The 27,552-nt window shown below is 34.3% G+C and overlaps 1 protein-coding gene across 1 annotated transcript; it reads left to right on the top strand.

Moving 5' to 3' along the window:
- Positions 1 to 230: 230 nt before the first annotated feature.
- On the top strand, positions 231 to 25,423 carry LOC137408376 (arylsulfatase B-like). Its single transcript, XM_068094880.1, has 13 exons — positions 231 to 553; positions 4,820 to 4,931; positions 6,450 to 6,501; positions 8,719 to 8,822; positions 10,143 to 10,243; positions 12,402 to 12,472; positions 12,716 to 12,820; positions 14,419 to 14,497; positions 15,031 to 15,128; positions 16,639 to 16,879; positions 17,208 to 17,361; positions 21,367 to 21,542; positions 24,777 to 25,423. Exons 1-13 carry the CDS (start codon positions 319 to 321, stop codon positions 25,010 to 25,012), a joined length of 1,764 nt encoding a protein of 587 aa, XP_067950981.1. The 5' UTR covers positions 231 to 318; the 3' UTR covers positions 25,013 to 25,423.
- The last annotated feature ends 2,129 nt before the right edge of the window (positions 25,424 to 27,552 follow it).

The following is a 27,552-nucleotide window of genomic DNA, read 5'->3' as shown; positions in this document are numbered from 1 at the left end:
GGGAAAGCTTCACAAGTAGCAACACCTAAAATCTTCAATAAATCATGCTAATAGATCCACGGTAGCAAACCTTACCTGTCTCAGAAATTACATAAGCCATATCGACAGGGGTATATTAGCTCCGCCTATCGTCAAAGAGTTATGACAATATATCATTGTTATACATCAAAGTGTGGTTGGCAACATATTTGCAATTTGTCTAGAACAGATGAATGCTTCATTGGTTGAGGGAGTGAAAGGTGTATCATGCGGCTTAGAGCCTAGATATAATAAGCCCGAGTCGAATCGGGGGTTTCATTCATTCGAATAGACTCGAGAATGAAGCTACTTGCAGCTGCTGCACTTTGCGCAGTTCTTTTGGTCGTGTTGGATCAAACAGAGGCGAGACGCAGAGGCCGACTTTTTCAGGCTCTTAGGAGAAGGGTTCAGAATGGCATTCAGAGAGGACGTGGTCGATCAGGAGATTCCAGCAGGTCGTCGAGTAGTCTGAGAATGAGGTTGAGGAAAAGAGTTCAAAAACCGAATATTATATTTATTATGGCTGATGATTTGGGTAAGTATTGCATGCCTTCCAATGTTACTTACTTTTTAATCTGTTTGGTGTTCCTTTCATTCAATAACCTTTGCTAAATATGCCTTTTAGCTCGCAAATTTTATTACAGGTTTTCTTTTGGTTTTTTTAAAGTAAACTGATTATTGGAATTCAGTTTTGAAAACTTTTCATTGATAGGTTTTTCGAAAAACGTTAATCAAATGTTGCTAATGAAGCTTTTACCTAATAGAATACTAATAATAAAAATAAATAAAATCATAAAAAAAGTTTTGTTTGACAATTGAGCATGTCAGACTTCTCCAGTCTCCCTTGTTGGTAACCTTTACATAGCCTCCGCTCCTATGACTTTTAATACAGTGTGGGTAATCTCTTGAAGATCGAGTATTTCTGCAAAATGTATTACAAGCAAAGGCTTTAAGAGCATTGTGGTACAAACGATAGCTCCGTGATCTTTACTAGACATGTCTGAGTCCAGTGGAAAGAGAATCTTGACGACTGGAGACGTGTCCAGTTGCAGAGTGCGATTTAAGTTTGTATGTCATTCTGGTCACCAGCAGTAGCATGTTTGGGAGTTGGGCCCCAACCGGTTACTTGCAGGTCAGGAGTTCTATACCACTAGACCACAGCCACTGTCAACTATTTCAATACTGTTTATAAATTCATTTGCTGTTCTTTTTATTTAAAAATTCCAACTAACTTTAGCCCCCAACTATTAATATTAAGAGAGAACTGACAAAAACGGCTTCCTATCTTGTCACTGAAGTCGATTTTATCAACATTAAGAGACAAAATAAAACATAAACTAAATTGTGTGCAAAATTACATTTCATAGCAATAGTATATTTAATGTATGAACCAAGCAAAACTACTTTCGTAGATTTTAAGCAGTATTTTTTCTTTCAATCGATGTACTCTTTCACTGAGCCCGTAAATCATGGGACTGAAGACCTTATTCAAACAACTAGAGAACCAGCCATGACAAAACAAAGTTAAAATATCAAATACGGCAGCACCATGCAGACTATATCTTTTTTGCCTCAGCATCGGCCCTTATAAATTTACTCCCTGGTCATGCAATACTTCTTTGGTTTACTTCAGCTGTGGCACAACTTCCCATTGCGTAAACCAAGCACCCTATCATCAGAATGTAGTTTTATGCACGGTAGAGGTTGTCAATGCATGCAGTCTTTATGCAAACTTTGTTTGTTTTAAAATAACAAGGACTAGATGAACCATGGATTATGCCATCATTTACTAATTGCTATTTTCTGAGTTGTTGGTAAACACGTACCTGATGGTATTAGGGGCTCGGAATTCCTTTGGCTAATTACCATCCCATATCACCCAGCTTTAGGGAGTTATGGTTCAGAAACAAGCTTTGTGCTGTCCTTTTTGTTTATTGCGCAAGTATATGTACGCAATTACATAAAAAACTTGCATCTACGATTTACTTTAGATACATGTGATTTACATTAGATATATGCGATGTACAGTAGATACGTGCAATGTACATTAGGTATAGGTAATGTACAGTAGAAACATACAATGTACAGTAAATATATGTAATATACAGTAGATAATACTGTATATAATGTACAGTAGATTTATGTAATGTACAGTAGATATATGTAATTTGCAGTATACGTATATAATGTACAGTAGATGTGTGTAATGTACAGTAGATATACTGTATATAATGTACAGTAGATTTATGTATTGTTCAGTAGATATATATATATTGTACAGAAGATATATGTAATGTGCAGCAGATATATGTAATGTACAATATACGTATGTAATGTACAGTAGATGTATGTAATGTACAGCAGATATATGTAATGTACAGTATATGTATGTAATGTACAGTAGACGTATGTAATGTATAGTAGATATACATAATGTACAGTATATATATGTGAGGTACAGTAGATACATGTGATGTACAGTAGTTGTATGTAATGTAGGTCTACAGTAGATACACGCAATGTACAGTTGGTATATGTGATGTACCGTAGATGTGAGTAAGTGTACAGTAGATATATGTGATGTACAGTAGATATATGTAATGTACCATGTATATATCATGTAAATAAGTTCCACGTATAGTAGATACTCATAGTACGCTTGAGATACAAGCAGTTAAGAAGCATCTTTCCTACAGAAAGTATTATCCATAGTGCAAGCCCTTATATAAAACCATTAAAAACACTTTTCCCTTCACTTCAAAGGAACCATTACTTGTTGAGTCGTTTCTCGGGGTTCACTCAATCATTTCAGTTCAACCCATCACGGAGTGTGTGCCTTTTTATATCATCTTTGATATTGATGAAATTGAATTAGTTCACAGCACTTAGCAATTGTTAACAAGTCACTATGGATGCTCCACATTTTATATATTCAACTGAAAGTTGGGAAAACTAGGAATGTGCTAAAGGCGTCTTCTATAGCGCTAATTTATGCTTCCATGTTTGAACAAATCTGGCGATAAAAAAAGACAAAACGTAGCTATTTTTAAATCAAAATATCTATACCTCAAAATTAATTCTTGGTACCAAATAGCATTTAGACGCACTTCTACGTAAAGCCGCAAAAAACCTCGTCGGAGACTCCTAAACTTTAAAAAAGTGCGTATACTGACAGACCTCATAATCAACAGTTCAAGCGTGATAAGCAATTAGCACATCATTGATCTTGTATGACAGAGGTTATTGTCTAGCTTGGGTAATGATGGTTGCCGTAAGGGCTTATTACCCACGCCCCCTAAGTATTCCTCCAACCATATAGTACTCTGTGGTTAATAGTTAACAAAAACCTATTCACAAAATATTACACATCTGGTTACTTGAAAGTAGAAACTATTGGTTTGCAACAAAAAAGCGTTATTATAGAGGTTTTCAAAATGTACTTTTCACACTGAAAGTATGTTTTGTGTTAGCTGATGATACAGTCTGCAACTCTGCTTTAAGTCACAAAATTTACAACTTAATAGACACTCTGAATAGCTCGTTGTTTAAGTCTATGGTGTTGATATTACAGCTTATAGTAAGAGAGAAGGCATTGACTTGTATGTATAATACAGATAGAATAATATCTTGTAGACTTTCTGAAGAACTATTCTTTTCAGCATCAGCCGTTATAGAAATATGAGTGAAACTCAAATCTGAGTTAGTTATGAAAGTTGTGAGAACAGGAGTCATCACTGAAATCATGTGTTTGCTCTAGCATATTGTATATATATATATATATATATATATACATTACTTTATTAGCAATAATTTCAGTTCAAAGAGAAATTTTTGAAATTTGTGTCATAGAAGAATCACAAAACAAAAAAGGGCAACAGCAATGATCTACAGCCTATATGTGGGGGCTGTATATAATTGGCAACAGTTAGTCAAACAAATTAAATAAACGATGTGATCTATGGTGTTTAAAATATTTTACTCTGTTAAGGGAATGGATACTAGGAACACATTGTTAAAGCCACAAGCAATGATATTTTTAAAGTATTTGTTATAGGTATGCAATTTGTTCATGTCACGTAAGTTGAATTGAGTTGATATCTCCAACTGTCATGTACAAAATGAGGACACAAGCCATGAAAGATCTTGAAACCTTTAATTGATGTAAAATAAACACCGGTAGTCCTTAGCTACAGTCCTTGTCATTCTTGGATAAACAGTCTCTGCATTTGAACTGTGAAATAAGCCTCAGTTCTCAAGAGAACTTGCATTAACTTTTGGGAATTTAAAAGAAGTCAATTTGTGTTAGAGCGAACTTTTCACTCCAAATGGGGGAAACGATGGAAAGTTGCTTTAATTTTGAAAACGTAGCCTTTGTACATAGCTAGCAAACTCTTGAAAAAGCATAAATTTTGCTTTGAAGGTTTAGCATTGCTGAATTTTTGTCTTATCAAAGCTCTGCTTGTGGAGAACGCAGCCTTTAGCCTCAGTTCCTGCCTCTAGCGGCAGGAACTTCAAAATCCGGTAAAGAAAAGTCACCATTCTATTGATGAAGTTCTCCACATAAGCCTTAAATTGCTTCATATCCTTATTTCTTAAGCCTATTTTTCAAATAGAGTTCACTCTGGTACAAAGATAGTATGGACTTTCACAAGATAATTACAGCTAATGTGGATTAAAACTTTGATAGTTGTCTACAGTGCTATAAGAAGTAGTGCATTACAACCTCTAGTAACCTGAATGTTAGCTTTATTTTAAGACAGTCAGGAAAACTCAAAAACAAAGTTTTATCATTTTTGTGTAGGTTGGAATGATGTTGGCTTCCATAACGATCTGGTACAGACTCCACATCTTAACTGGTTGGCAAGAAATGGAATAGAGCTCACAGATGTTCACGCTCAACCTCTCTGCTCTCCGTATGTTCTTAGAATTCATTTTGCTTTATTTGAGTTGTGACAAAATTGGATTTTTGGAAAGATTAGAAAACATTAACTTTGGACTAAATTGTGAATTAAACTTTGCCATAACCGAAATGACTGTCAAGTTGAAATGAAGAAAACTTTCATTTAATCTGTGAGCTAATTTTCAACCCGGGTTTCCATGAAATACTTTATTAGATGATGAAACATAAATCTCTGTATTTACTGTTTAAGTTGTTTCAGTTCTTCTGCTCACGCAAATTCATTGTCTTGTATCAGGTTTATTTCCTGTTGGCATCTGATAAGCAGTTTTTCTACATTTTAAATGTTATTTGAAAGAGTCCAGCAATTTAATTAGTGATCAACAGATGAAAACAATATTTTGAATAAAAAGTGATTTGTATCATTGTTTTGGTTGCACTGTTCTAAGTTTGTGCTCTCGGTCTATCTACCTGTCACGTATTTCTTGCGAGATGTTGTATTTACTTACAACTACAACTGCGGTTTGAAAATTCCCGTTGATTTAATGTTTACTACACTAAGAGCTGTGTCTGTCTGTTTATCTAATGTCACAACTAAAGGTTAAGAAAAAATTGCATTGCACAGGATTCGAACTTGCGACGTTCAGCATACTGGCTCGCTACTGTCTGTATCAATTGACCATCCAGTAGCATCACAGAATAATTGCACGTTTAGCTATTAATCCTCAAACAATCGTTCATGGCATATCAGTTAAAAAATAAAACCTCATACAACAGAACTTCAGTTTATAAGGATAAAAAATGTTTCTTGAAGGAAAACAAATGCTAGAATCTGAAATAATCTTAATATTGAGAAATGGAGAGACCGGGATCTCTGATGTTCACTCAACAGAACATCTGGGAAGTCTGTACAAACCTAACAAAGTGAGCGATCGTTGTAAGGTGTTCTGTATAAAGAGACTTATAAGGGTACTGCCGAGCAGCACTGTACAGACAACTCTCACTTGTTCAGACTAATACAGAGTGGGCCATCTCCAGACAATAAAAAAGTTTGGACATCGAAAATTGGGTACTGTACAGGACGGTACATTAAACAGCTTACATTCTCACGTGCACATATTTCTAAGTTACGATATAATAAAAATATGCATATACAGTATATATGAGAGAGTAAAAGATGGTTATACCTGCAACAGGATACAATATACCGTAATATCGAATGAAGCAATAATAACAAATGAAAATTACAGTACAAGGCTCTGGCAAAAAGCTCAGCGTATGCGACGTCGGCATTCTTCAAACAAACACTGCGGCATCAGACAATCATTTGGACGACGAACAATTAAAAGTCCAACGAAATGAAGTGCAACGAAGCGGAGGTCGACTGTGTATGCAAAATAATTTGTAAAAATGAATCACCATACATTTTTTTGGGCTACACTGACTACATCACTGAGATTAAGGTTCTCGAATCATATTACAAGAGGTTGAAATTTTTATTACATGATGGCTTCACAATTTTTGTCAATTTTAGTTCAAGGGCTTCATTGATGTCAGGGAAATATGCTTCCAATACAGGCCTTCAGGTATGTTTTTGATAGATCTACTTATACTACCACTAGTATATGGTTTAAGGAAGCGTATATAGAGAAAGCCTGTATAGAAAACATCCCAATCACATTCTAAACTTCGATTAAAATCAGCAACAAATGGATACACCAATCAGCACAACTATCTGTTGAAATCGCAATTGGCTGAAACCGCCATCTCCAACGATGTATCAACAGCCCAACAATTAAAAAAGTATGCAAGGTTTATAATCTTCATTTGTGGTCAACCATCTCAGAGAGTTTCCTGTACTGAATAAATTTACTACATTAAAATATGCAATAATAACACCTGCTGTGATATGCTACATACTATTTGTTATGAAAGACATTAAAGTCATATCTCTCGTAACAAAGAATCTGCAGTCATGCTTGACTTAGCGCTAGATCATTCCGTGTTTGTATTTAGTGTCTACTTGAGCAGTACCACAAACTGGAAGAAGCCAAATAAAACAAATGTGGTAAAATTCAATTAATCTGACTATACATTTGACGTTCCTATAATGTAAACTTCTTTTTACATAAATTCCACTGAACATAAGTGGTGGAACATAAGAACGTAAGGCCAAAGTGGTGTATTTGGGAAGATCTTGGAATGGATTAGGCAATTCACATGAATTTTACGCTTTGTATATCGTAAAATCTTTATAATAGTATGAGCTTTCTCGAAACAGATTATTTAAGTTGTAAGGGTGTCTACTGTACATCATGGGCTTCATCTGTATAGTTGCTTACTGTAAATTATTTCATATTAGTACATAGCTATGGTTGTTTGAGAAGCTATTTTCCATTGTTTATGACCAAGTACCACAATGGTACATGGCCATAAAAATATAGTTTCGTGGTTTTATGGTTTTGTAACTGATTAGCTTGGTGACCTTTTAAAAAATAGAGGAACGCAGGTGTTTTCTAACTGCTCAACTTCATGTTACATTTCTAGTTTTATAGCTTTATAGCCTTAAAATGTCTGCTTTGCCATTTCAAACTAAAACCTGGTTTCCATACACGCTGCAAGCATCGGTGGCAGGATTGCAGGGCTATCGGCAGTGAAATTGAAACCTGCGCACCGAGTACCATCGGTAGTTGCCGGTGGTCACTGCAAGTGTTCAACGCTGTTCAACTTTCTCGAGGAGCCGCAGGCAAAACATTCCCAAAATGCACTGTACAGGTGAAAGCTAGCACTTTCGATACAGCATGGTGAGCGGCCATTTTTATGCGATAATCAGCGACACAGGTTTATGTGAACACAACCCGCCGAGCCTATCACCGCAGGTGTTTTGCTGCACGGGGTTACTGCCGGGGTCTCGCGACCGAGATGGAAACCTGGCTTAAACATAAGACTAAATACAACTGAAAAGAGCTTGTAGTATAACGGAAGTAGCTGTGCAGCTGTTAAAAGTTGAAATAAAACTTTCAAAGTTAAAATCAAATCTTTGAAAAACAAATCGAAATTTGTTTGAATTTCTAATTTAAATGCAAAGCTAGATTTAGCTGACTGGTTATGGAAGTTCATCTGCATTTTGGTATTGATGCTGATCCTTGCATTAGCAGAAGGAGTTTTGTATATGGTAACAAATCTATCATGGTAAATCTGTCTTTATTAAAATTGCTTACTGAACCCAAACAATGATAGCCTGACCTTGAACAGGAAACGAGCTCCTGGTTAATATGACATCATATAAAAGGAAATGAGAGTGACAGATGCCAGTAATTAATAATTTTATTCTCAATGTAGTAAGTTATTGTCTCTGTATTGCAACTGTTCTTAGCTCACTGTATTGTGAGAGAAGGCTAAAGATTATTTCATAAACCGATGTTTTTATTTTGTTGCCTTATGTTTTGTAACATGTATAGGTGCTATACGTATTTACCATAGTGCTAGCATTGGCAAGCATTACGGTATCTGCCCAGAAAACTTGCAACTATTGTCCACCATCAAGAAGTTTTTACAGGCTGCTTAGAGATAACCAAGAACAGAGGCAGTTGCATATAGCTAAATATTTAATGATGTGGTGTATTCAATTGATTTACTCAAACCCATGTTAGCTCCTTGATTGAAAGTTGTGCAGAAAAAGGAGTTTACATTCATTTAGCTGTACAGTGGACCCCCACAAAAAACGTATTTCAGTTGGCTTTATTGCATTTTTCAGTCAGGAGTCTAATATTGATGTTTTATATTAAAAGCTGCTATTTTAGCAATTGGTTGTGCTGGGGCAGAGCAAAAGCTGTCTACCATTGGAGCACAAGCTATGGCCTGAATACATGAAGGAACGAGGCTACACGACAAAGATGGTTGGAAAGTAGGTTTATGTAATATTACTGGGCAGCCAAACCATTTTGACTTTTGTTAAAAGATTGTATAGATATGCCTGGATCATCGGTGACAGCTGTTCAAGTAATAACATTTTTGTAAAAGTATGTACAGTTGTTCGGTCTGACTATGGGAATAACTAGTGAATTCTCATAACAAACCATTTTAACAGTCAAATTTTAGTTGCTCTTTAATAACAACTGCAAGTAATAATAATAGTTGAAGTGATATGAGAGGCAGTGGTTTCAACATGATGCAAGACCCCAGATGTTGTATTTTCAATTTCTGTCTCCTGCTAAGGACAGATATGAACCTGCCTATTACAAAACAATAATATTGTTACATGGTGATGAGTTATTAAAATACAATGAAGTAACAAAACTGTCATTTCAAGGAACTGTTGTAAGAATCGGGGACAATAAGGTTCTTTGTGAGCAGGCTAAGTGTGCCCTTCACACGTCTGACACGTAATTAGTGGCCTATTAGTGGTTTATGCTCTCTCCTACCTTGTTAGGTAAGCAGATCGACAGATCAGGTGTTAATTAGATTAATGAGGCTGATTTTTACCTCTGTATTGCCACCGTTTTTTGCATTTTACATTATTACAGATTGCATTGACGCAATATTTCTAGCTAGAAAGGTCACAGAAATATTTAAATCTTTTTGTTGTTGTTGTGAGGCAATCTAATGGCGTGTGATAATAATTGCAATTATTCGCTGTCTCAGGCTGCATGCTTTGGACCTATCTTGAGTTAACTTGGCTTAAATGTTATAATTATTTACTATAGCAGCTATTAAAATAAATTTTTAAAAGTTTTACTTTTAAAGTTTTAATCTAAAAACAATTTTAAAAATTAATTAAAAAATTTCCTATTTTAAAGGTTTTTCAGCTTTTTTTTTGTCTCATTTAACAGATACCTTCTTGTCTTGTTTTCACATTTCCTATGTTCTCACATAGGAAATGTGAAAACAGGAAATGAAAAACCTTTTTCTACCTCTGTTTTTAATCCTTGAAGCGGTTCACTTGTTATGTATTCTATCTTTTCTTATATAGTTTTCCTTGCTTTTATTATAGTAAAAGATCATTCTAGATAACCTCAGAACCTTAATGGTTTTAGGACACAAACTTTGGTCCCCCCTCATAGTTATGACAAATTAGAAATCTTAGTATTGAAACTAATTGAATGGCCAATTAAATTTTTACCTTTATTTTAACATTGGTAAATTCTATTTACTCCTAGTTGTAGTTTTTTCTGCTGTTTTAAGCAAATAAATTCAGTGAACTCCCAAACTTGATTTCACTTTGTAGATGGCACTTGGGAAGTTGTGATCGAGGCTGTCTTCCTACGCACAGAGGGTTCGATGAATTCAAAGGGATCCTAGAGAACCAAGCTGGTTACTACAACTGGTGTAAGTATGACACAGAGTTCATCCAGAGTATCTAGTGTAGAGAACCTAGCTGGCTACTATAACTGGTGTAAGTATGACACAGAGTTCAACCAGAGTATCTAGTGTAGAGAACACAACAACAGCTGAAAGTTTAACTTGTTTTGCATCGTGTATCATTACAAGTTGTTATGAGCTTTTAAATCATGATTTCCATTTTATGACTATCATCACCGCATGTACTCTAATTTTAATCAACTGGGTATAGCTAACAAAAACTTTTTTGTAATCTTTATCAAACTTAAAAGATATTCCAGTGTCACAGTACTTGACAATGGTAAGTGCACACAGTTTCAATAATATAAGGTATGGATGATAGACAATAAAAAATGGAGTGCAATATCGGAAGAGAAGGCTGTTGCGTAAAGCAAATTATGTTATGAATAGAGCAACCATTTTCTAGTGGTGTAGAATGCCTGACCTACAGAATAGCAGGGGCGGTTAAATTCTCAGCAAAGGTCACTCTTTTTGGTGACAGGAATGCCATCCAACTTTAAATTGCTCTGTAACTAGACATGTCTCCAGTAGTTGAGGTTCCATTGCCACTGGGGCTCAAACTTGTTCAGCCTTTGTTGCACGATGTGTTTTAAACATTATTTACGCAACGATGTTAAAAATAAACAAGTGCAGCCTCCGCTAAGCAGACACCATACTTGATTTTCGAGTGGTTGTTCACACTAGCTTAAACTAACTGCATAGTGGTCATTAGTTTAGTTGCTTATGGTAACCCCATTCTAGCTCGGTGTATATGACAACAGATGCCTCTAAGTTATACATAAAACATAAAAGGCCTTACTCAATACTGTATAAATTTCCATAAATATATAACATCGTGAATGCAATGTTAACATAAATCATGTTGAATAGCAGTTATTGCTCTTGTATTTGGTTTTGCATCTGGAACTGTCATTGTTAATGTTCTATTCCTTATTAACTTATAAATGTAAGGAACCATTTTATTCAAATGACAAAACTGTAAGAGATCATGCTCAGCTGTCTCACTTTTGCAAATAAATCAATTTTCACTTCGTTCAACTTTTATTTATGAGCAGCATTCAAACATCACGCTGTCTGGCGTATTACCACAATTTGAGGAGACCCATCATGTTATCCATCAAATTCTGAGTTTTTCGTGTCTTTATGTCGGGTGGAACAATATTTTTAATGTAAATACATGTTAATATATACAAATTTTGTCAACTATGTAGGAATCAAGTTAAGATATGGCTAGCGCTATATATCACACCTGATGATAGTGCTTCCGTTTGATTCAAACCACCAGCGCATATCTTGTCAACCTAGCTTTTGTCCTGTGGCTGTTTATTTGCATGATAAGTAAGACGATGACCTCGGAGGCAGCGGAAGTGCTTGGATGGAATTTAAATTAAGTTATGAGTCTTCAATGGAATATGAAATCTATATAACTCTGTTAGTCATGTGGCCCTAAATAAGTGCTTATATTGAATTTCATACTATCCCTAAATAACGGATGCTAACTTCTATATTGTCCAAATTATATGTTAGCTGTTTTTACAAACTCCTGTCATTTATATGCGTAGATAGATAGGAGGCTGTATTAACTGCATCACCGCTGAACCACAATTAATATTTTTCTCTTTTAAGCATGCATCCTTCTGAGACAATTTTAATACCTTTTGATTTTGAAGTTAAAAATTTGAAAATGAATGTAAAACTTGAAAATGTACTTTGAAAATTTAAAGCTCTTTAATACTTTAATTGAACCATTAAAGGTACTAATTTTAGTATTAATTTTAATTCATACCATTAGTTTTAGTGGCTAACTGTTGCCCTTTTTGTTTTATGATTTTTGTATGGCATAGTTTGAAAAACATTTCTATTTGGAATGAAATTATTGTCAATAGAGTAATATATAATATAATATATAAATAAAAGTTATTAAAAGAAACAATAATAATTAATCTAAGGTCTATTCTCTGTTTTCTAGCATCGTATAGAACAAATTAGCATGAGCTCTCATCTGTTGTTAATTTAATCATATTTAATGTTATTTAGCCTGTTGGACCCTTGGCTATTATCAGAAGGATTGCAAGTGCCTAATGTAACTGCTGTATAACTAATATTTTGTCTTCCATATTTGTAGCCGATTTAGGAGTGATGAATAGGGTGGTGGGTGAACAGCCATCTATAGAGAATATCGGCACACATCTCACAGTGAGTTGACAACTCCCATATTTATTTATAAAATCTAGAAAGCACTATGATAACCTTTGCTTTTCACATCAAGAGGTTAAGTTTGAGATTATTTGCTTTCCATAAATAGTCATAGATTTTAACACAATGCTGTGATGTCATCAAAGATTGCAGTATGAGTTGGCCTTGTCTATCATATTTCTAGACATTTCAAGCTGTGATACATAGCACTAGTTTTAACGGCTTCAATGCGCTACTTTTTAGCTGCAGCATCAAATGGATGTAGTGGAAATGATCCAGGCACACACTGGAAAAAGGTCTCCCTTGTTCATGTACATATCACCACTTGCAGTTCACCAGCCACTAGAGGTAAAAGGCTCTATATCTAAAAATGCATATTGCGCTTTATCTTTACAGCTTTGCAAAAATCTATAAAAGATTTATCTCAGTTTTGAAAGATCGAGTGATGTTTAGATATCAACACTACATGCTTTATTAACTCCGAGCAGAAAGCCTGGAAATACCCGGGATTTCGTGTATTTCCAATCAAGTCAAGCGGTTAAGAGGCTGCTTCTTCTGATCTAAAGATTTAAAACCAAAAATTTTAGCAACCTGGCAGGAGGAACGGAGCATATGTTTGTGTAGTTTTGACAGAATCTTCCCAAAAATTTAGAAACACTGAGCATAATAGTTAACAGATATTAACGTTGAAAATCAAAAAATTTTAAAACTGGAAGTTAACAGATTTTAAACTAGATTTGGTTGCGTAAACTAGTTCACTTAGAGATTAACTGAGGTGGAACTGATGAAATTTTAAGGGGAGAGTGTAGAGAATTTATTGGAAGATGATCATTATTGTTGTGTTTCAATAGCATTAATATATAAGAGTTTTGCATTTCCAGATCAACATGACTCGGTCCTAAATTTGACTCTCTTGAGGTCGATCTTTTTAACTGTCTTACGGTTTAGGCATTATTACTGACTTCCACGCAGCTCTGTAGACATCTGTTTAGGTTTGGTTCTCTAAATTTCATGTTACTTTTAGCAACATCTTTGAAATTGGTTACTACATTCTGCTGGTACACCACTAAATAAGAATGCTCTATTGGTAAATAACTGATTTGGTTTTTAATGCTATTGAACGGTATGATATGTTTTCTTTTATTCTTAAAATACATACAGCAACAAAATAAATGAATATAATACTAAAAATACTTCATAGAAACTTTTTCTATTTGCCTGTGCTACATAACTATCCCATTTCATGTAAATAAATGAAAAAGCATAACCTACCAACTGGTCAGCAAACACTATCACTTTGAATTATAAAGATCAGAATAATTATAAACATCATTGTGCAATCAATCGAGTCCTATTTCTTAGATAATTTGCTGACTGAAATGCAACTTTTAAGTGGTATAGGGAATCGATTATTTTATTTAAAGCAAAAAATTTTGGTTGCCATAAATTGGTGACTTATTAATCGGCTATTAATAAGTGATATCCATCGCTGTGTGAGTCGAAATCTGACCAGTAGTGTTTTAGGACGAGTATCTATGATTATGACTCGTCATAATTTTCTGTCATAACTTTTATGCGGTAAGAAAAGCCGATATGATGCTATTTTAATAGGAGATTACAGTTTCCTTGGCTTAGAATACTCAACATAAGGTTACGCCCAAAGAAACTCATTAACCTTTGGCCAATTACGCTCCACGCATTTTATTAAAGAAAAGATTAAAATTTGTATATTATGTTGGGTTCGATCCTTTTTCTCACATACTGAATGATCTCCTTGAGATAAAATAAAAATAAATTATCTGTTAATAGAGTTCACGACCTTTAGGATTATGTTTATTAAGTGCATGAAGACGTATCTTTTAAGAGTTAAACAACATTGCCCCCATGTAATCCATCACTGGGTTCTTGCGATACTATAATCTCTAACAACCAAAACCATTGTGCAGGTGACGAATGAAATGTTCAACAGACATCCATTCCTAGATGAGTCAGACGCTAATGAAAGTCTCCGCAGAAAGTTTCTTGGTAAGCCCGAATAATAATTGTATGAAATTAATTTTTTGTTTGTTTATAGCCTTAGCTCTTATACAGCTAAGGCAATATTTCGAGGTCAGTGACAATGGCCGGCAATTGTGCATCATTAGTATTGAAGATTATCTCTAGTGATAATGATTGTAGGAAAAATATGGCGGGGAAGGTTTTTCTGATGTTGGTGTAAATCTGGTGTCCGATGTTTTAGCCTAAGATTCATAGTATTAATTAAGGGTATCTCTTGGTAGCCTGCCTACAACGCATCTATAAATTATTTGAATAGTGTACATTAACTAGGAACAAGCATTGCAGCAAAAATTATTTTAGAACCAAAAATAATCTGTATGACAGCAAATATGTAGATATATATGTAATATATTAAATTTCGAGCTATACAAAAGCAAGCCATTACTGTACAAAACCACTAGCTGGTAGTGCTGATTATGGGGGTTTTAGTTCCTTTAATTGTATCCACCCTTATGGATACATGGCATTTATCAAATACATTTCCCAACTCTGTGTTTCAGGTCTGGTTGGAGCATTTGATGACTTGGTTGGTGCAACTATCAGGGCTCTGAGAACTTCCAGATTGTTTGAGAACTCTATAGTAATATTCACTTCAGATGTACGTATCTATGAGCCTATGTGTCTAGTTATGTGTGAATATGGGTGTTTATGTGTCCATGTTCCTCAGCAGAAATGTAATTATGTATCCATGTTTATCGGCAGACATGTATTCTTGTTTATAGACAGCTATGTTTTAGGCAGCTAAATGTATGTATCCTTGTTTATAGACAGCTATGTGCCTAAATATTTAAATTTCTTAATATTCAGATGTCTATGTACTTAGATTTCTAGGTATAGTTGTTTTAGTATTTATGTGTCTGTGTCTCTAGGTTTGGTCTTTTTCTGTATATCTGTTTGTCTAGAACTCCGTCTTTTCAATGATCTATGTATTAGCGTATCTATGTATCTAAATATCTATAGATTCAGAAGTTTATATACCCAAGTCTATAGATTTGGTAAGGTTGATAGTCAAAAAAATGTTCTAAGTAGCCTGAATTTCACCTTATGGAACGCATTACCCCATAAGTTATTTAGGTACATCAAACATTTGTGGAAAAAGTCCTTTCATCAATATTCTGAGGTGTTGTGACAATTCATGTAATTGCATAATTTCTCTGGTCAAAAGTTTTGTCGGCAAAAACTGATTTTCTAACCAAAAAATTATGTAAATTACACTTACTGGGTATGGAGATGGTGACAAATTAAACCAAGTTATGCATAAATTTCTAATTTTCACCCAATTTCATATCCTTATTACAAACCACACGTCAATCCACCTTTTTGGGCTTTGCTTCATATCACCACAAAACAATAATAAAAAATCAAAAAACAATTTTGGACTGTTCATGTTTTTCTAAAGAATAAAAACAAAAAATCTATGTTTTATTTGAATTATTGGTAAGTGAGCAGACGGGCAGTTAGTTTGATTAATAGCTGGTGATTCAGGTACGTGATGGTAGACGGTTGGCTGTTTAAACGATGAACTCACACAAAATTTTAGTAAATTTTATCTAAAATATTGGTATTTTTCTATCATTTGCAATTGTTTTGGATGTTTGGGTGATCGATCTGATTGCCAGGGTGTTTCAAGATTAAAATCGAGATTAAAATGTTCACATCAAGCGAAAGCGCAATTATGGTGTCTATAATTGTAAAGAGACTGTCAGAATAGAGATGCTTGACATTTGAACTTGAACGCAAGGCCGATATCAACTATATCAATGATAACAACTAGTGATGTCATTTCGCTCGTGTTTTTTTCTGAGTGTTTTAATCGCGATCAAGTTTTATCCATTTTAACATGGAAACATCTTGCCAATCAGATCACCTCTAAAATCAAAAACAATTGCAAATGATGGGAAAATACTGATACTTTCTGATAAAATCTACTGAGAATTGAGTGTAAATTCAACTTTAAGAGATAACAATCAGTTGACAGGCCAATCAGCAGTCAGAAAATGCCAATCAGACCAATTAGCAGTCAGAAAAGTAAATTGAAACAAAGAAAAGAAGCGAAAAAAATGGAGGACTGGTCATTGCGTCCACATAACTTTAACTGATTGTTTTAGAATGGAGGACCTTCAGCTGACCTTGATTTTCCCGCCCCTTTCCCATTTATCAGCGTTGGTAATAACTACCCTCTTAGGGGAGGTAAAAGCAGTTTCTATGAGGGTGGCACTAGATCTCCCACAATATACTTCAATCCAAAGCTGCCACGGCGTGTGCGCGGCAGCAAGAGAAACTTCCTCATGCACATATCAGACTGGTTACCAACCACTGTAGAGATGGCTGACCCAACATATAAGCCAGGTATGCTCATCTTTCTACAGAGTTTGGGTGAAAACATCGCGTCTGTATATTGTTTGCATGCAGGGTGACAAAATTGGGACGCTACAGTAGTATTTAGAGAGATGCAAATTGGTTGACTATGAATACTTCAAATTGTAGAGTCACTTGGTATTTGATAATATAGGTTATACAAATCAAAAAATGGTTTGGGTTGCATCATTGTAAAGTTATCTCCCTTGGTACAATCGTGGTATATGTTTCCAGTTATTAGCAATACAGATATTGATGCTCTAAAATGATTCTCTCACAAAATTTAACACTAAATAAAAATACTAAAAATCTATTATAGTCGCATTGGATGGAGTGAGTCAGAGACGAAACCTTGGAGCCTTCTACAAGCCTGTAAGAAAATATGCAGTCAGATCAGAATCTCTGATCGGGTTAACAGATTACACAGAGCCAAGGCTAGTCTCTGATTGCAGTGATGCAGATGCTGCTTATAGGTAAGAAACAGTTTTTAGAAACTTCTAGAGATTCCTTTGAACTAAGTCCTTATTGATGATCAGACTTGATCAGTTTTTACAGGGTCAACCGTCCAAGTTCATTCAATTTCAATGAATACTTGTTTTAGACATCTCAAACATCATAATCATGATGAGAAAAGTATCTGAAGATTTCTCATGATTAATATAGACATCTTCCTTAATATTCCTTTTCCATGAAATCAAAGTGTAAAAATTGGAAGATATTTCAAAGCTCTAATAGTCCATAAAATCTAAATTATTCTAATCAGAATGTTTGATCTGTTACCATGTTCTAATAATATCCCCATTAAACACCACGTTTAAAACTAGCCAAAATTTGTTGATCAATGGCCAACAGTCAGGTCGAGGTGTGATTTATATGCAGCCCTTGAAATTTTATATCCTAACTATTCTAATCAGCTTATTTCAGGCTAGGATTTTAGCCACTCGAGCATCCGCATTCACCAGGTGGTTTCAGAGCAAATGTGCAGATGTACTAGCATAGCTTGTGATCCATACTAGCCTCAGATGCCTTCTAGATTTTCTTGTACCCCGAGTTGCTTTTATTAGCTAAATTTAACAAACTCAAACATGGAGACTCCACAGTTTTTTATGGAACAATATAACAAATTTGTGTTCCAACTATATCCAGCATTTCTACCGTCAAAAACTCTGTCTTACTATTGCATCATGGTTTATTATTTTCAATCAGTCTATTTGGGGAGGTGGTGCCGTCTCATAGAAAAACCGTTTAGCTTTCCACCACAACAAGTAAGGGTGGCAATCAATTCACCAGTGCATCATTCAGAGCAAACATTGATTTCTTTGGTAAAAAATAGCGCAGTAAGTATTTTGGTGCTTTTGGTACAGAGAACAACAAGTATTTAGTATCTGTATAATTTAACTGTTAAAGACAGCATTTTACTATCGATTAGTGTGATACAAACCAGGGAACAGTTTGTGATTTAAAGTGCATGCTAGTCATATTTGTAAATGCTTTCTAACACTTTCAATCCTGGCCAAAGATAATTTGAGGAGTTGTTTTCTCACCTGATAGAACACCCGAGTGAACTCAACTTCGTAGTTTCGCTTTGTTTTTTTCTTGTATTTCCAGTTTACACAGAACTACGAACTTTGGATGCTTTGTGTATAATACAATTTGAGTGAAATTCCAAAGCCTCAAGCTTGAATTATTAGTTTTTGAGATATATCCGAAATATGTACTTCCGAAATGTACTTCCAAAATGTACTTCTGACTGACAAATTAAAAATGGCTGCTGACAGAATGTTAGTTTCTAATAACACACTGATTGAAATTCTTGCTAATGAAGGATCAGAAAAAGACACAGCTAGAAAGCTTCTCCTCAGCAACAAGAGTTTTACACTAAAACTAGTTGCTTTTCCATTCATAACAAATATACACACTCTATCAGACTCAGTGTACTGTAATCATGTTTCTTCAGTTACCTCTAAAACTTCTTTGGAACAAAAGAGTAAAAACACTATTTTCTTTATTTGATTTCTGTTTTGTTTTATTGATTTCTACAAGCTTGTAGCTTCAATATAATATTCAGTTGAAAAGGAATCATGTTACTGTCAGTACTTTCACAGTTGATGGAAAGCTGTTAATATTGTCTAGCATCAGGGGGTTCTACTTGTACATACCAAACTAGACCTCAAAGTGTTAATAATCAGGTTTTTGCCGAAGGCAACTGGGGTAACTCCCAAAATTTTCATGAGATAAATAAAGTAAATAGTGTAGATGCTAGGGATTAGATCGCCTGTGAGTTCTTGATGTTTCATGAAGGTTCAAATCATGTTTAAGTTGCGACTTTTGAGGCTGTTATTTTTTGGCGATAGCGTTGTATAAAAAGTGCTGCAGTTCTATTAGAGGTCGATTGGTTTGGTTGATTTCTGTTCGCAATGTCACTTATCATAAAATGGACTACTTGCCGCATCTAATGTATAATTTATGTAATATAAGCTGGTTGAGATGACAGTTATACTTAGCCATTAGTCTTATGTTTGTTCACTACTGCCAATTTATAAACCTTTCACTGTCGATAGCCAGAATACTATGCAGAGATTTACACCAACAGGTTATGAAGCTGGCAGTAGTAAGGGAATACATGATTTACAGAAAAGCCTCAGCTTTTTTAAACCAGCTTGTATTGCCCCAGATTACCCTTAATTACTCAATTGAAGTATTTTCATATCTAACATTTATCATACTAGTGGAATGCCTGGCGTTGCACGGATATTAAAAATTATCTTATAAAACAGCAGTAGGTAATGTAGTTGCCTGTCACTTGCTATTAACCTGGCACATTGCCAATGGCTAATTTGAGTAAACTAGTATCCGTATTGCTAAACTTACCAACAAAAGCCGCGAGAGCAAGCTTTTGTTGGTAAGTTTAGCAATACGGAGACTTTGCAAGCTTTAGTGACGTTGCGCCGCAATGTCACTAAAGCTCTATGCAGAGTCTCTTCATATTTTAACCTGAACAACCAGTCATATTGCCTAATGAATTCAATGCATCTTGCATAGCTCAATTAGTTATCTTATTGCCTGGTGAAAGGGAGGTTCCGAGATCAGATTTTTTGTAAAACGAATTCTTCATTCCAAGATTTCAATAGCTATAGCTGGACAGACTGAATCACAGACAGACACTGAGCTTTATAAAGAATAAAGAATTTTATGCTAATTTTTTTCGGCTAAGAGTGTATTACAGTAAAAGCCTTTCGTTCATAACTATGCCATATCAATCTACGGTTCATGTCACTCTATGGTATAATCCACTGGCTGATATAGCAAGGGGTTATTGCTCATAGGCATATTAATAAACTTGAGGTGTCAAGCACTTCCTCCACATGTCCTACAAAGACATTACTTTACTCATCAATCAATGGAGAGATGCATGTTAATAATGTTAGCGGTGTCAGGTAACACCATAGTATCTGTTCAAGATTGAAGCAAAAGTAATTACATGGACTTGCTCATTAGCAGCAAGAAGTCCTTTTGTTATTTTGATCTCTCAGTCAGTCTGTCACTTCTTACTTATTTGTTTTATCATTATTATTATTATTATAAATTATTTATTACTGCAGTAGCTCTATTTTAGGAAACTTTTTCAATTCGCTGTATCATATATCTGTCACGCATATGTATGCCTGTCAAATACGTATGTTGTATATTTCCTTCAATGAAACCAGCAAATTCAAAAATCTGTTTTAGTTTCTGTTTTCTGCTTCTGACATACTATAATTTTTTCATATGTCCCCTTTTTTTGGGACTAAACCATTTTGCCCTAAGTAAATGAGTTAGTATAGAAAGAGAACATTTTCATATGATACAACAGTATGTCTGGTCCTACACCTGTCCCACCTCCTCCACCAAAATATTAATCAATGTTCTAGGGCTTGTTGAATGTTAATAGTCACCATGAGCTATTTTAAGATTAATCTGGTCACATAAAACTAAAAAACAGTTTTTTAATGTAAATTTTATGTTTTATCATTTAATATGTTTTTTTCTAAACAACATCACTTCATGGCTTTTTTAAAGAAACAGTTATACTGATAAAATTGCGATGAAATGTTAAGTTTACAATACCTGCACATAGGCTGCTGAAGACATGTAGGCAGTCATAAGCATAATTGTAAAAACTTCTAGTGATCAGATAATATCAGTTCTTTAGTTGCAAACTCCTATGATCAGATGTTAACATTCCCATGGTTAGATGTTAACATTCCCATGGTCAAGTGTGAACATTCCCATGATCAGTTGTTAACATTTCCATACTCAAGTGTTAACATTTTCATGATCTGGTGTTAACATTTCCATGGACTATTGTTAACATTGCCATTTAATCAGATAAGTTATGTTGCTAATGGTTATGAATACAAATGCTAACAAGCTCATAACTCGTAAATGTATGAAGCTATGTATAGGTTTTATATGCATGATATTATTTGTTCTTTTAGGTGGAGAGATTGGAAGCTCATCTATGGGAAAGTGGCAACAGCAGCACTTCCAGACAAGGCTGGCTTGTGGATTAAACCAGTTGAGAACCAGAATGTGCGCAGTATTTCTGGAGATTCTTGTATGAAACCAGGCCCTCATGGCACCATGGTAGCCCGCTGTCTCTTCAACCTTAGAGGTAAACTTGTTACTTTGTAGAAGATACATATCATGAAAATTTAGCCTCATGCTCGAAGCACACGAAATTGTGATATCGTCAATAGTTTCGGAATTGCTCTCTCATGTATGTTCAAATAAAACATGTGAGTCATACACTACAAGTGTTTAGTTATCAAACCAGTGAAGCAAGGAATAAAATTATGACAGAGAAACTTCAACGAAATAGTCAACAACACCTTTCAATATTTGTTTTTCAATCATTTCTTTGTTACTAAATTTTTAACCATTCAAAATATGATAAATCTGAGTTGCAGTTTACCCCAACTAATAATTTTTTACTAGAAAGTCGACATAAAATACGAAGATTTATATCTGATGCAATGTGACCATCAATTTCAAAGGTGTGAAACGCAAACTCACTGAAAAGAAATTAAAACAAGCTTATTGATAATAGAATATAGATGAAATGTTCATAAAAACTTTAAACGTTAAGATAAGCCCAGGCTTTCCGAGACTCACTTATCTTTTAGGATCTGTTCATGGTTCAAACTGTGATAACAATTTTTTTCGCTCGAATTATGGCACTTCTTGAAATCACATCAATAAATGCCAGCTTATGTTATAAAAATCAATCTTGAAGCTGCCAATGCTAAATTCTGTCTAGTCATAGGCCTACCCTGTACGTGTTGTTTTTAAAAACTGACCAAGTATCAGCAATACATCGTTTCAATTTATAAATTTTCTGTTACTACAATGCTCAATTCACTATAGCAACTCCACAATACTACAGTATTAGACTACCAACTTTCAAACACTTGTTCAACTCAATAGTTCCTGACTTCTGTCTTCTCATTCTTGTTTTTGGCATGTAAGGACAAAAGTAGGAAGTCATCGACATAATTTTTATTGATGATTTACAACTACCAATAAAAGTTACGAAGAAAGATATTTTTATAGGAGTTGTTATTCCATGCATTCAGAGACCACTGTATATCAGCCAATCGTTACAACTCATATTTTCAAGTATGGTCGATGCATTTATTGTGCAGAATGAAGATTGTATTTCGCTGGAGTGCTCTATGGACTGCACCAGAGGTCATTTAGTCTAAGTGTGAAAACATGCTGATGATCGCATTAAACTGGAAAATTATATTCTGGACTAACAATTAGCTTTGTTAGAATCACTGGTTTCCTTTACACAAGTTTTATTATCATAGATTAAAAATTACACCAAATTAGATTTGTTTAGTTTTTCTTTATTTACCAATTAATTGTGTTTTTTCTGTTTTACTTAAATGCTGCATTGGGTTAAACGTAATTATATTCTATTGTATGAGCTGACATAGTAGGGTCTCTAATCTCTAAAAATTATTGGTTCCACGTGTTGAAACCTTTAAAAAAAAGGTTACATCTTCATATGTTACACGATTTTATAAATTGGATAATGAGGTTATCGATTAATACATGATGCATAAAACAGTGATATATCAAACTTGTGGTCATAGGAGTGGCTTTAAAAACACCCTGAGTGTCAATCACCGAAAACAACAGTCAAAAGCTTTTTATCATCAATTGTGAATGGCGAAACAATAACTCCTTGAATGCTTCAAAAATGCTATATTCAGCATGGCACCCAAAACCATATCAAATTTCCTATCAATTATCACTTTGCATATGAAATAGATGCATTATTAAGGTTACTGATTATAGCACTTATAATTACTTTCGTCCAATCACAGCGGAGTGAAAGTAAGACATTGCATTATGATGCAACAGGTTTAGATCAGATAATCCATCTCTCTTAGAATTATAGGAAAGACTTTCAGATATATAGTAATAGCGCAGTTTAGACTCAACAATATGTCAAGCATGTTGATAAATCCTCCATTGCATAACAATTATTAATCAACTGTAGCAGGCTTTGAAGCAAAACTTACACATCAGAAAGTATCTATAAGTGCGATCATGGTGTCTATAATAGTATTGGTATTTTTCTATCATTTTCGGTTGTTTTTTGTGTTTGAAGTAATCTGATTGCCAGGATGTTTCTAGATTAAAATCGATTCAACTTGATCGCGATTGAAACACCCAGACCAAGTGAAAGTGCAATAATTATGACATCTATAGTTGCACAGAGACAGACAGAATAGAGATGTGCATCGCTGTAACTTGAATGCAATAGCTGATATCAACTATATCATAGATAGCCACTAATGACAGCATTTCGCACCTTTTTTTCTTAGTGTTTTAATTGCAACCAAGTTTGGTTGATTTTAATTTTGAAGCATCCTGGCAATCAGAGATCATCTCAAACATCAAAAACATTTGCAAATGATAGAAAAATACCGATACTTTCTGATATCTACTAAAACTTTTTTGTAAATTGTTCTTTAATACTTGTGTTACATACAAGCACCGTACATACAAGCACCGTACATACAAGCACCGTACATACAAGCACCGTACATACAAGCACCGTACATACAAGCACCGTACATACAAGCACCGTACATACAAGCACCGTACATACAAGCACCGTACATACAAGCACCGTACATACAAGCACCGTACATACAAGCACCGTACATACAAGCACCGTACATACAAGCACCGTACATACAAGCACCGTACATACAAGCACCGTACATACAAGCACCGTACATACAGTATACATATCCCTCTTCAAATAAACCCTCAAGTTTGTATTGAACACCCCTCGACATAGTTGAAGCACAAGGTACTTGTGTGAGCTTGTCAAAAAGCTTATACCCGAAAGCTTCTAATGATATACAACATGATATGGTAATTGCTATAATATAGTATAGCACTATATAATATGGTAAAATACATTATATAGTCTAATATAATACATCTAAAAGCTCTAAAAGCTAATGGAACACATCAAAACACTTAGGTTAAAATTGTCACAGTCTGAAGGTGTCAAATGGACAATGGCTACATTATAGTTGATCACAGACAAGTTTTCCAAAACCTATTGGCTGGTTGAGATCTTAGCAAAGTTCACCCAAGTTCACACTGAGCTTTAGTTTATACGAGGGGTGGCCATGACCAGACCTGCTACTGTTAGCAAAGCAAACTATCAAACTATTTATATAACAAAGTCATAATATTTATTCTTATAAAAATGTTGTACACTCTTTATAGTTCTGTCAACAAATACTGTAGTTTTATATCATACTATTACAGTACTTGAAATTTTAACAGTAGTGAGAGTTGTCCTTTCTTGTTTTAGATGATCCACTTGAACAAAGAGATTTGTTCAATTCGAGACCGGATATTGTACGGAGACTTTTGGGTAAAATAGATTATTATAAGAGAGAAAGCGCTCAGCCTGTCTATAAAAATCCTGTCATAGACTCTTCTATTACGGTGACAACCCTGGGTCCTTACACGGTTCCACGATTTGACTTCTGCAATCCTAGCATAGACTTTCCCCTTCTACCCAGAAACCCAGTGTGTAATAGCTAAACACTGATTTACTTGGCTGGAGTTTTTTATTGTTCAAGTCACAGCTGCTGTCCAAGATTTTTATTACTGCTCCTAACATTTTTTAAAGTTTTTTAGAAAGTATTTTCAACTGCGGTGCTTCACGCTGCCAGTTTATATACTTTTGTGTCTCAGTTCAAGTAGTGATTGCAGATTCACAACTTGATTTTTTTTGCTTCGATGTATAATCAAGGATTTTCATTTTTCCAGTTCACATGCACATATTTATTGCAACATTCCATAAGCTTCTGGTTGAAGAATTATACTATTTATTGGTGTTCTGAGTCTTTTGTGAAAGACTTAAGACTTTTGTATTATCGCTACTCGAATCTTTACCTTGTATAACTCAGGTCATTCCATTTTTAGCCAAATAAACAGGATCATGTGGTATTATGACATAACTAGAAATAATGGTTGCATGTAGATTAGGGCAATCGCTGATTAGTTATTCAAAATTTAATTATCTTTTCCATAATCCTCACTTATCTGGCACACTTCTTGTAAGAATTGTTAATTATCCACAGACAATAACAGCTCATAACCCGGATTAGCTATCCAATCATGCTAGGCCAGTCTTAGTCTTATTGTTTTCGCTGTTCTATGAAAACTAGCAATATGATGAAAACTAAAAATTGCAAGCGCTGTCAAAGGTGCTATATGTGTTGCAAATTACTCTCAATTGGTTTATCAAGGAACAGACTACATCAAGTTTGCATTTGAATTGGGTGGTTTCATTACAAACATAGACTGATATTTCTCACTGGCTGGTGCTGGCAGCAGGCTTGAGTATACAACTTTCCTGTTTATCTTACTGTTTACACAGACCAAGTTTTACTAGCAATTGAGACAGCATTTTGGCTAAATTGAGTAGTTTCTATCAAAAACAAGGATTCTCGTAACCAGAGTACAATGCTGAGTATGGTCTAGTCAAGTCTATAAAATAGTCGATCATTTTTATCAATTTGATGAAAATATATTTTAGAATTGTTTAGAATTGTAGAAAACTGATAAAAACAATTATAGAATTGTTTTTATTAGGTTTACAATTTTTTAGACTTTTTTTAGGTTTTTCACAATTAGAATCGTTTTAGATTGTGTTATCCATCGAGTTGCCACATCATGTGTTAACTAAATGGTTAATACATAATGTGTTAACCATTTAGTTAACACATGATGTGGTAACTCAATGGTTAACACAATCTAAAACGTTTCTAATTGTGAAAAAATCTAAAATAAGTCTAAAAAATTGTAGAAACCTAATAAAAACAGTTCTATAATTGTTTTTATCAGTTTTTTACAATTTTAATCAATTCTAAAATATATTTTCATCAAATTGATAAAAATGGTCGACTATTTTATAGACTTGACTAGACCATACTCAGCATTGCACTCTGGTTACCAGAATCCTTGTTTTTGATACGAACTACTCAATTTAGCCAAAATGCTGTTTCAACTTTCAGTAAAACTTAGTCTGTCTAAATAGTCTGAGGAGATATATTTTTTAAGCCTGCTGCTAGCACCAAACTGTGAGAAATATTTTACACCCATGTATGTACAGTGGCAAGTGATTAATTTTAATACAAAGCTTTGACCAGAATAGAGTAGAAGTTATAATCTACTTTCTGGTAGCTGTAATTAAAATTACCATTGTTAAATGAATTCTCAAGAATGCATAAGCTAGCTTATGATGTAAGAAGATTATTCAGCTATATATTATACTAGTACCCAGACAGTTTGGAGCGCTGTAACAGATTTTCATGTGTAAAAACTATCTGCCCAATTATCTTTCAATTTGGCAAGATGGTTGACTGTAAACCAGAGTATTTAGGTTTGATTCCTATGTGAGGCAATGTTTTTCCTCTTACTATCGTAAAAGAAATTGTATTGCAATAATGTATAATAATATCGTAACAAGTTCCGACCATCTTGGGTGAGTCGTGAGTTTGCTCGTTGTTATGTTTCTGCACAGAAGCAATTAAATAGAGTATTAAATTAGAGAAATGGTTTATTGCACACTCCAGAGACAACTGATTTGATAACAGAAAACCCAAGTATTTATATGTTTGGTCATAGAAAAGCTTTGTAAAAAGCTACAAGCATTATTAATAGCTATAATGAGACAGTACTATATAATATTAGCTTGTATGAAGCTTTAGCTAAAAAGCATAATGTTTGTTGGCAAAGTACCAGTAATACTTGGCACTTGCATGACACTCGTCTTGTAAAGATGCATGACTTCTTGTTAAGTTTCAAGGAACTTTTTAAATACACGTCTCATTCGGATAACCTTTTTTTTTAATTTGTGTCAATCAAAAAATATGTGTAAAGATCATAAATGGAATGAAAAAATTAAATAAAAAATTAACATTAGTAAAATAAAAATATTAAAAAATGAATGAGAATGCTGCTCTACTGCCAAAAATGTTAAAGGCTGTCTTGATTAAAAAGTTAATGTTTTGCCATTAATGTGATCAGTTTTAAATTTAACTTACATTTGTGTTTGTTTAGTCAGAGACCTGCAA

The sequence above is a fragment of the Watersipora subatra genome, chromosome 11 (genome assembly GCF_963576615.1).
Source record: "Watersipora subatra chromosome 11, tzWatSuba1.1, whole genome shotgun sequence".
Lineage (NCBI taxonomy): Eukaryota > Metazoa > Bryozoa > Gymnolaemata > Cheilostomatida > Watersiporidae > Watersipora > Watersipora subatra.
Note: the sequence above shows the minus strand (reverse complement) of the source record. Positions and strands in the feature narration are given on the sequence as shown.